The following is an 11,364-nucleotide window of genomic DNA, read 5'->3' on the forward strand; positions in this document are numbered from 1 at the left end:
ATTGAACGCACACTTAACCGCGGCCTCACACGGCACGCACCTAACCTATAACCAGGCTTATAAAACCTTTCACTAACCGTAATAACGTTATAAAAGATTCGATCTTCCTCGAAGTCGAAAACTCAACCTCTTATTTCACGAACTTCCTCTTCTAAACAACGTATAACGTATTATCTTTATTAACAAACACGCGCAAGTTCGTGGATCATTAACACCCTGCCCCAAGCGGCATCACCCTGCCCTAAGTGGCATCACCCTGCCCTAAGCGGCATCACCCTACCCTAAGTAACATCACCCTACCCCAAGCGGTATCACCCTGCTATTAGATTTCGAGTTACTAATTATTCTATAATCCTATGATATAAGGCTTTCTTCTTCCCTTTCTTTCCTCACGATTAACGGTCCCTCACTACCTTTTTATAATAGTAGAAATAGCTAGCACGGCCGGATCGGCCGCAATACTAGACCAGTCCCTTAGCGCCTTCCTATTTATGGTGCCTAAACTTATAGGGGCTGAGAACTATAATAAATAGAAGAATGCTATTCTAATAGTCGCTAGAGGCATAGCCCTTAAGCGTTACCTTATTAAGGCTATCCCTACGGTATCACGCGATAAGAGAATCGACAACCGCGCTTAGACCCTTATATACACCAATATAACCACGATCGTATAGCGTTAACTAAAGATAGGAGGATAGGACGTCGAGGTTGACTTAGCACACGATATATAGACGAAGGTTCGTACCGTTCTAGACTAGAACCTTACTAACACTATCGACGACTTGATATTCGAACTCTTCAAGATAAAGCGGGAGAAATTCGACTCTCTATAAAGCTTCCTCGATAGGTTCTAATACCTCTAGAGTACAATCTCTAAACAAATCCAGCTTAACGACACGATATAGGTTAACCGGACGCTTAACGCTCTTAAGAATAGTAACCCTAACTGGTATTCTAACTAGAAACACGATCAGACTAAGGAGGGCAATATCACGAAGGTCAAGCTACTAAAGTACCTTCTATAGGAAGCTAATAAGGAGCGTCTATTATCCATAAACATAACCACCGTTAAGCAACTAGGTCGATAAGGTTATTCCAATAATAACCAGAACAATAGCAGCGGCAACACCGCTACTGACCCTAGCAGTAATACCACGGATAAGGACGAGATCCTATCCTACGGCTGTATAGTACGCCCTCGTGCTCGTCGACATACTCGCGAAAAATACTAGAAACTTCACCCCGAGAAAGCTCCTAAAGGCTGGCTAAATAATAACCGTTTAAGGAATAATAATAATAATAATAATAATAACGGCGGCGGTAATAGACGTGGAAAGTAATCTAACTAGAATAGTTAGAATAATAATAATAAGTCCAAGGCTAACGCTAGAATTACTAACGCTTTTAGTGTATTAGCCTTTGATTCGAATAATAATTCTAGAAATAGAGATAGCATAAGCTTCGTATTTATATCGTTTAATAGCTAACCTTTTACTAATAAAGGTATCACTAAGGAAGACTTTATCGTCGACTTAGGATATAGCATACACGTGCTTAATAACCGTTCCTACTTCATATACCTTAAGGAACTATCGCGACTAGATAGTATAACGGCTTACAACGGCCAAGGCTTGCAAGTAACTACGATCGGCACGGCCGAAGTCTATATGACCGGGGGAGGCACCTTATATCTTCGTGAGGTTAACTTCGCAGCCGAAGCTGCCGCTAATATGCTCAGTCCAGGCGTTTTACGTAAGAACGGCATTATTATAGATAGTATCCGTGATGCCCTGGTTCATAAGAATAACAGCACAGTCCTCGGCGAATACGAATAGAAGCAATATATCGCTGTCTTACACGTAGATAAACAACAGCCGTAATATAACTTCGCGGCATTACCCTATAATACTATAACCCAGGATATCGAGTACGTATTAATATATCGCCGCCTAGGTCACGTATCCAAGGATCGTATCCTTAAGGCCTGCTGTTTAGCTAGAATTCGGATTAAACCTGACAGTATCGCTAACTTCTACTATAAAGCGTGTCAGTTAGCGAAGGTAGATCAAATAGTCAACCGATCGCTGTCTATTTAATAGTTATCCTTCCTATCTTATATCTATTGGGATATTATCACGATCACGCTAGTGGGCTATAATAGCGCTAAGTTCCTACTGTATTTAATTAACTATCATACTAACTACCACTAGGTAAAGTCGGTGGCGGCGAAGTCTAAGGCTGCCACGAAAATCAAGGATTAGACAGCCGCTATCGAGAATACCTCTAGAGGCTTTAAAGTTCAGGTCTTTTATTACGATAACGCACCCGAATTACTTATTAATAGCCTAGTTAACTAGGCTAAGGCAAAGGGTATTATCGTTAAGATAGGCGCCCCTTACGTATCTGCCCACTAGGGTAAGGTTAAGCGTGCCGGCCGCACTCCGATAGACTCGGCACGGGCTGATTACATTAACGCTAACATTCCTTAACACTTATAGCCCTTAGTAATTAAACATACGGCCTATATCACGAACCACATACCGACCGCGGCTAACGATAATTCAGAGCCGCCGATCAAGAAGATATTCGATATCATAGGTCTTAACTACTAATACGACCTTCGAGCTATCCGCACCTAGGGATATATAGCCTACGTGCGTATTCTAAAGGAACGGCGTAAGGCGTTAGAAAAGCTAGCTCCGCGCGCCTGGAAAGGACGCCTCGTGGGCATTAAAGGCGTATATACCCGTATCTTTAAGATCTAGATACCTAGCCTTAAGCGTATTATTCGGGCCCGCGATATACGATTTATCGAGTCCACGCCGTCGACAAGGGATATCGAAGACTTCGAATTCGAAGCCACCCTTATTAACCTAGAAATAGTAAAAGAAGGCCGTATAGTCTTCACGAACGAGGATATCTATACGTCTGAACCTACGACTTACCTAGTCCCCGAGGAATCACTATAAGGCGAGGACCACACTCCCTAAACAGACAGCCAGACTAACGATATCACGCCTCGGCTGTTAATAAAGACTTCACCTAAGGATAGAGAGCCTTATGCTCCTATGACCCTAGAGCTAACGCCTGCTACCGACAGCGATCTAGATAAGGATAAGATTACCCGCATGCTAGAGGATCAATTACTTACCAACCCACCCGACCAGCAGGATGATTATAATGATTATAATAATAGACTAAGAATGCCTAGAGCCTTTAACGAAGAAAAGGCACCTCTACGTCGCTTAAGCAGAAGGACCGAGCGCGTTAATTATAAGTAATTACATACTATAGGTAAGCGCAGAGGTTTCATAGCTATAGACCTTTATCGAGACCGAGACGTCGAGGTTCCAGGGTTGCGTATATTCTGCTTGTTAGCTATCAAGGCTGGCTAGATATCCCTGCTAGCATTAATAGATATGCCTAAGAATTGGCACCAGGCTATCAAGCGTTCCGACTACGATAAGGTCATTCGACCGGCCGAATAGCGGGAGCTTGATATAATGGCACTGCGAGGCGTGTTCACTATGGTGGATCGCCCTAAATCGCTAGTAATTCTAACACGATAGGTTTATACGAAGAAAACACCCGTCGACGCCGAACCTTTTATTAAGGCACGCCTTGTCGCTCGTGGGGATATGGAACGCGGAGAGTATTATGCTCTGATCACGGTTTACGCGGTAGTTGCACACATGGTGTTAGTTAGGATCTTCTGTACCTATGTCGCGATCATTGATGACGAATGGTTCTAAGTCGACTTCGTTATAGCTTTCTTATACGCCGGGGCTAAGCGGCCTATATTTATTAAATAACCTCAGGGACACTCAGATAGCATAGACCGGGTCCTTCGGGTTAACCAGGCTATCTATCTCCTGCGTGAGGCTCTATTATGGTGGTTCGAATGCCTCACTAAAGAACTCAAGAAGTTAGGGTTTAAGCCCCTTGACATAGAGTTATATATCTTTATCCGCGATGATGGAGTGAAGCTCCTTGTTTATGTGGATGATATGATTATCGCAGCCCCTTATAAGTTACTTATCGAGGAAGTCCTCGTCGCCCTGGAAGGTATCTTTAATATAAAGCGTATTAGAGAGGTTAAGTAGTTCCTCGGCCTTTAATTCACCCGTAATAGGAATAACCGCACTATCTTTATCTACTAGACTACTTATACCGAGGGATTGATAGCGAAGTTCGCTAATCCTGGAATATACTTAGTATAGACTCCCTGGCCCCCGAAGACCACCCTTCTATCTAACTAGAAGTTACTTCTTAATATTATATAGCCGAAATAGTGGCTTAAGCGCACCGGCAGCCTGAATTAGTTGTCTATTGGTACCCGCCCTAATATCGCATATACAGTTAATAAGCTATACGAGGCTAATAATAGCCTAAAGGAAGTTCACGGTACGATCTTTAAGTATCTATCGCGGTATCTTAACGGCATAAAGAATATAGGCATTATGCTCGGAGGTAAGTATAATCCCCGCGACTTAAAGCTTCGTGTATTCGCGGATGTATCTTTCGTAGATAATCCCTATGACCGTATTTCCACGGTAGGATTTGTGGTATACCTTGTAAATAGTCCTGTTATATGGAAATCAAAGAAGTAGAGTCTGGTGATATTGTTATTGACTGAGGCAGAGTTTATTAACCTAACCCCAGCCGGCCAGGCTGCTATCTGGGTTCGAGATGTGCTTCACGATCTCGGCGCGGCTTAATAGGTGACCCTAATGCTCCTGCACACTGACAGCCAGAACGCCAAATATGCCGTTCTTAATCCTTCACAAGCGGCACGCACGAGGTATATTGATATTAGGTTTAAATGGATTATCGCTATGACTTAGAAGGGTACTTTCACGATCAACTAGGTCGGCATAGCTGATATGGCTGCCGATGGCCTTACTAAACCTCTCCTTCGCACGAATCACGCGAACTTCTGCCGACTGCTCGGTATAACTAATGAATGAATGAACGCACGTAGTAATGATCACGAACGCATGAATTACGAAAGAAAAAAACACTATGGATTTGTTTGTGAGCACTGTTTTTGGAGGTCTTGATGGCCTTATTGTGAGCCTGAGGGGCGGTGTTGTTTGTTAGGCAGGTTTGCCTTGATTAGTCAGCCACACATTCGGCCCACAGCTGCCCTCAAAGGCAGCATCTTCGCGCTATCGCGTTCTTCCTTCTTTTCCATAGCATCAGCATGTTCTTCAGATAGAGAACTCATCATCTTCCTTCTCTTCTGAGCTATTGTTCATCACCATCTTCATACATAGTCTAGTCTCCGTCCATAAAGGACGTGCCAGCCTCATCGCATCTACAATACGCTGCTCAGAAGGCGATCCCTTTCGACCTCTGCCTCACGGAATTAGTCTCCTGTCCACGCCCAATCAACAGCACGATCAAATTGTACAGCGACCTAAGCACTCATAACGCTGTGGTTGTACAATCGTATGGTGTCGATGCGACGTGTTTCGCTCTACCAATCCCGCGAAATCCTATTACCAGGCATTTTGTCAATGATGGAACTCGAATTTTAGAGAAGTGTCAAGACAGCGAGGCCGACGCGTTCTGCCTCTAATCAGCGGCAGCATCAACAGCTGATCTTGCGAACCCTGCCGACTACTAAGACAATACGATGCTTTTGGGCAACGCGCGCGACGGCTTGCTGTCAGTAACAAGCATTACTTGTGGCTTTGAGGCCATCCAAACTCAGATGCTTTCATACTGGACGTCTTTTTGCCAATCGCTCCTGAGAGACAACGCGCAAGACTTGCCTCCTCCCATTTCTTACCCCACCTTGGAGCATACGATACCTTTCTTTGTATGCGAACAACCCTCCGGTATGGACTACCTACGATTATACCCAGGGGAACGGGCTGTTATCGCAATCTAAGCATTCTACCACGATTAAAAAAAAAAGTCTACAAAGCTTCTTAACAATCATTTTAAGACACACTGCTTAAGACTGGCAATAAGTTATTGCCTAACTTATCCGATGACAGACCTAACGACTAAGCATTACCAAGTAAGCCCCATTGTTACAGTTTGGTTCAACAGTGTCCGGAGCAGAATTGGCAGCTACTCTGAGGAAAGGAAAAGTGGTCTGCATCGCTTTATTTCTATCACCTCCCACTAAGAACTTTCCCAAGCATTCACCATGGCAGCTGTCGATTACATGGACCCCGCTGCCGTTCCCGGCTTTAGCGCACCCCTCACCATGGATGACATGAGGCGCAGCCACGAAGTGTTAGAACCCCAACTACTATTCTGCCCGCTCTGTACTGACTCATTGTATCTGTAGCTACAATGGCCTCCCCCATATCGAGACTCGCTACAAGGAGGAGATCGATCGCGACGCTGTCCATGGACTGCTCGGGATCATCCTCCGCCACGGCCTAGGTCATCTGGTAGGTGTGTACAATTTACATCGCCATGATCCCCTCCCGACCGACACCGTCAGAATCGAGAAGGATATTGGCCATCTTCTTGCCGGCGCGAGAATGACTCCTCCAGTACCGCTCGACAGAGTCGACCTCGGCAACACGCACGCTTTGACATATCACGTGGAAGGCAACAAACTAGTCCCCTTCGAGTTCGGCGAGGGCCAGCATTTGGTCCCGGCCGGGGTTATCACGGCAGACTTCATGGATGAGTTCACCACTTTCGTCGCCCAGCGGGAGCTGGTTGAAGTGTTTGCCGTTGAGGTAGAGGAGTAGCGTTTGCTAGCATATACAACAATTTACAGCCCTATCCCTAGTTCAACCTCCACGTCCGTTCCCTGGCCCATCAGCAACGCCAACACTCAACCCCAGAAGGCAATGTCGCCATCATCGCCGTTGTAGTACCATGTGCCGCTACTTACTTTGAAGTACCGGACTCCTGCAGTTGCCTCCCACTTGAACTTGTGCCGCTTCACCTCATCGTCCATGTAACGCAGCTGGTCCCCCTCGAGGCGCCAGTATACTCCAGCACTCTCATTCCATGTCCACGAACGCCCTAGAACATCCGGACAAATAATCTTAAGCTCCAGCTGCTGACGGTAGTCAGGCTTCTTAGTCAGTATATGCTGGACGGCTTCGGCATGCCCTGTTAAGTCGAGACTGGTTATGTCGACAACCTGGACAAGAGCACACGCATCTTCCAAGTCCGTGCGTTCTTTCCTGCTTCCTTGCCTTTCAAGGGCCGTAACGATCTTCTCCCTCAGAAGCCACCGAGCACTAAAGACAGGAACTTCGAACCCAGAGATGAGGATCCGAACGACCTCGTTGGCGGGGTTGCTGAGATCGTACTGAGAACGTTGAGGCCAGGCCCCGACGTCGAATATCTCGATTTCAAAGTTTTTCACTGATCCATCGGATCGCTGGAACCTCAGAGCCGGAACCAACACGCCATGAACAGACTTTGTCACGAATGCCGTCGGATAGCTCTGTAAGAGCCACGTTGATATGCTCTCGGCGGTGATACTGTCCGTTGGCTGCACGACCAGGTCAATGTCGTCTGTGTTGCGGTGTGGAAGACCGTATTGCATTCGGATCATCGCCGAAGACCCAGACGAAGATGTGTTTGTGTAGTGGCTTGTTCTCTACCACCAAAGCAAGTGTTCGTTGATTAGTTTCGTCTCGTCATGCCTGTAAACGCATACCTGGTCGGCATAGAGTTGGTTCCCTTTGTGGCGTGCACGCCGCTGAGACGGCCCTTCGGCGCCATCGCTAAGGCCATTCGGGTGGTTGTCGAACACTATGCCGCCGCCGAGGTCGAATTGACGCAGGGTCGTATGGTCGCTCCTGAGGATCTCGATGATCTTCGCTACGGGCTCTTCGACGATATTCTGCTGGGTATGCTCGAGGTCCTTCTCGTTCGCGACCGGCCTGCCTGCGACACGCTCTCCGAGGCCTTGGAGGAATCCCACGCTTTCGAAAGCTCTCCTGTCGGCTGGAAATGTCGAGTATAGTCTTCCTAGAATCCTGCTCTGCGTCTCCAAGAAATTCCGCCAGGCGGACAGTATCGAGGGCACATACTTGCTTCGGGGATTGGTGATAGTACCCTTGGACGTGAGACTCTTGTCGGACTCCGTGGTGACATTCAGTTCAAGGAGTCGATGGGTTTCGCGGATGTACTCGATAAGCGTGGTCGATCTTGACTGGTATTCGGCTTGATCTGCACGTCGCCGCTCGGATTCTGCGCGTCGCTGTTCGCGATTGCGGTCCCTGTTGGCAGCTTCTGCGCGTCGCCGTTCGGATTCTGCGCGTCGCCGTTCGTGATCGCGGTCCCTGCCGGCTTCCTCTGCACGTAGTCGTTCGGATTCTGCACGTAGCCGCTCGCGTTCCCGATCCCTATTGGCTTCCTCTACATGATCCCGTTGCTCCCGTAATTGTGGTCACTGCGATATCGTCGTCCATGGGAAAGACTGTTGCAGGAGTCTCCACAGAGGTCGGATGGCCGACAATATGGAATATGGCTCTAGAAGGCCAATGATCGACGATGGTATGCTTTGGCGAAGTTGAGGATCGTGTCGTCATGGCCGGCAGGGCCTTCAGCATCTGGGTCAGTACAGGCAGGTACGTCGCAGGGAACCAAGTGGGTCACGCGCAGCTGTTTAATGCCTTAGCCATCAGATCGAAGAGCATATTGTCGCTTTTATTCATTGCTGTCATGAACTCGCTCATCATTAAATCTCTCAGCTCAATCCATGAGAGAAGCAAACTTCTGGCCCCATGTACCTGGAGCCGTAAACCTCTGATCAGCATATCCGAATAGCGACAGAGTCCTGCTCATGGCTCGCTTCACATCCGCCATCTGCTCCAGTTCCCTGACCCTCGTTCTTGCCTCCGTCCGTGCCGGATCCCAGTGTCTCCTCGAGCTGCTCACACAGCGCCTTATACGCCGTCACCGCCAACAGCGTATCCGGGCTCACGCCCGCGTTCTCCAGCTCCTTCGTCGTGAATACGCTGATGCTCCCGTTCGGCTCGACAATCGCGCACTCCACCAGGCAGATGTTCGCCACCCCGTTCTGCCTCAGCGCCGCGTTCAGGTTGCCGCACGAGATGCGGTGCTTGTGCATCACGCTCTGCAGCATCTTCCCCCGGAAGACCAGCACCAGCGGCTGTCCCTGGACCAGCCACTCGAGCCGCTCGAAGCGCGTGCAGAACATGGAGATGAGGTACTGGAAGGTCAGCATCGTGGCCAGCGCGAGGAGCCCGCGCACGAGGGAGTTGCCGTTGACGATGCCCGCGAGGGTGCTGCCGAGGGCGACATTGACGACCCAGTCGAATACGGTGAAGGGCGCAATGGAGCGGTTGCTGCCCAAGCGGAGGTAGACGAAGAGGGTGATAACGGCAATGGAGCCGATGATGAAGGGGTGAAGGACGCCAGCCTTGACGTAGAAGTCCTGCGTCTGGATGACGTTGGGGCCAGAGACAAGAACCGTCCCGTTGGTGGAGGACATGACGGGTGGTGTTCAGCTTGGAGAATTGAAGCGTCTGGTTCTTCTCGGAGGCATTGGCGTCCTGTCTATAACGTGTGTGATGGAAGCGATAGGATCGAGGGGAGCATCTATCTTGAACTGCATCTTTGGAAATTTCGACATCACGTCACAATGGACCCTTAGTCAAACAGGATTATCCAGTGCCTTCACATGTCGTGGGGAAGCCCATGTAGCGCGTGGCTAGACACTGTCCGGCCGGCAATAGCGTAGTGACTCGGGCCCTGAATTGGAGATCGTTAAACCTTCGCTGTATGTCACCACTTAATGTTCACTATAAAGCTGCAGCGAAATGAGTTGCTGCAGGTGGCCATTCTGTATTTACAACAGAAAAGTTCCACAATGGGAGGTCTCTTTCCGATGACTAACGCTACTTAGCACTCAGCCTTCTGTATGGCTGCTTTAAGGATTGGACTTGGATGCCTTTGCACCAGCGGCGCTCGGCTCAACCGCCAGACGACCGCTCCTCCTCTATTTATCCCTGGCCAATGCCGCTGACGTTGAATGCTCAGATTGAGGAACGAATCCCCAATGTCTAGCTGAGAGTATCTAGATCTGGATGGCATTGAATCGCTCTGCGCACGTGACTTCTCACGTGATTTTCTAACAGACGCGGTCGCGCTGCGTCACCCATATCACGCATCCTACCCTGGCTCCTGCTGGATCTGCCACGCCTCGCTCTTTCTCGACTCGATCCACTTTTGCATCAAACGCCACCAATCGCATTTTTGTAAGCCCCGGATGACAGACCTAATGCAGGAATGGAGCAGACATCATGATGGCACGCCTCAACGCATACCGCGTGATTGCGCGCACAATACCCCTTGCAATGCTGTCCCTGGCCTGGGTGTCCAATACTGGTAGGCAGCTGGTGCTGGCCACGGCTTCAAGGTTGGCGCACCGCTCTCGCAGGAACCTCACGGCCCAGCGCTTGTTGAGCATCATACTGCTATGGGGTGAGAGATGGGTTTTTGACAGCAAGGTGGAGACCTGTGACTGGGATAATTGGGAGAGTTGGGTGGGTGCTTCCTCGACTTCATGCATGCGTACTGATGTTCTTCAACTAGCTGAAAGGTGCAACGCCTCACCACTTGATCCTGCTCGCCGGCCCGCAGATCATCGATCCTCATTCCTACCCGAGCCGGCCGTGGCCACTCTCCGCGCTGACCGTCCTTGTCACCGACAATTACCTCCGTCGCGGCTACCAGTCCCCATAATCAGGGCTCCGCCCAGACACCGTCTTCTTCCTTGGCGACCTCTTCGACGGTGTACGGGAGTGGAATACTCGCTAGGGGCACTTTGTTGATCCGAAATGGGGGCGAGGCAGATCGAAAGAAGAAAAGAGCTGGGTCGATACGTGGCACAAGTGGTATAGCGAGGACTACTGGCTGTAGGAGTACTTGCGCTTCGGTGACATCTTCTTCAATGGGTTCAAGTTGGGCGGCGACAAAGGTGGCGGATGGCAGAGGGGTCGCAAGACGCGGAATCAGAAGTTCAAACCAGTGCCCGATCTGGAGACTGGATTTGGGATACAACGTACGGCAGATATCGGCGCTGGAGCCAGGAAGATGATACTTGGGTATGGGCGCCAGAGCAGTAGGGTTCTGGGATTAGCCAACCAAGCCTATGTCACTGAGGCACGAGATCGAAGAGCAAACAATAGTTGTACTGGGCCGCCGTGGCCTTGAAAGCGTCCTCGTCGGCGGTGAAGCCGCACAGTGGATTGCCGAGCCACGACATGTATTACGTCTAGCGAGGATGAGGCGCGCCTTTTCACCTCGGAAAGGCGATCCCTGCGCGGCGTGCGGGGTACCTTTTCGGTGGCGGGCGGGCGGGACATGACCTGACAGGGGGGGCGGCGGTTTTGTATGGGTGGCATG

At 49.4% G+C, this 11,364-nt stretch overlaps 2 protein-coding genes across 2 annotated transcripts; one reads left to right on the forward strand and one right to left on the reverse strand.

Moving 5' to 3' along the window:
* Positions 1-6,160: 6,160 nt before the first annotated feature.
* On the forward strand, positions 6,161-6,719 carry J7T54_001537 (uncharacterized protein; the record flags this gene model as incomplete). The annotated part of the gene is made up of 2 exons (XM_051510556.1): positions 6,161-6,249; positions 6,305-6,719. The coding sequence occupies 2 exons, from the start codon at positions 6,161-6,163 to the stop codon at positions 6,717-6,719; spliced, it is 504 nt and encodes a 167-aa protein (XP_051358554.1).
* An 86-nt stretch (positions 6,720-6,805) lies between these two features.
* Positions 6,806-9,448, reverse strand: J7T54_001538 (antigen; the record flags this gene model as incomplete). Its single annotated transcript, XM_051510557.1, has 3 exons — positions 6,806-7,585; positions 7,646-8,286; positions 8,818-9,448. 3 exons carry the CDS (start codon positions 9,446-9,448, stop codon positions 6,806-6,808), a joined length of 2,052 nt encoding a protein of 683 aa, XP_051358555.1.
* Positions 9,449-11,364: the final 1,916 nt, after the last annotated feature.

This window comes from Emericellopsis cladophorae (genome assembly GCF_022114955.1).
Source record: "Emericellopsis cladophorae strain MUM 19.33 chromosome Unknown NODE_124_length_21712_cov_154_201017, whole genome shotgun sequence".
Classification (NCBI taxonomy): Eukaryota; Fungi; Ascomycota; class Sordariomycetes; order Hypocreales; family Bionectriaceae; genus Emericellopsis; species Emericellopsis cladophorae.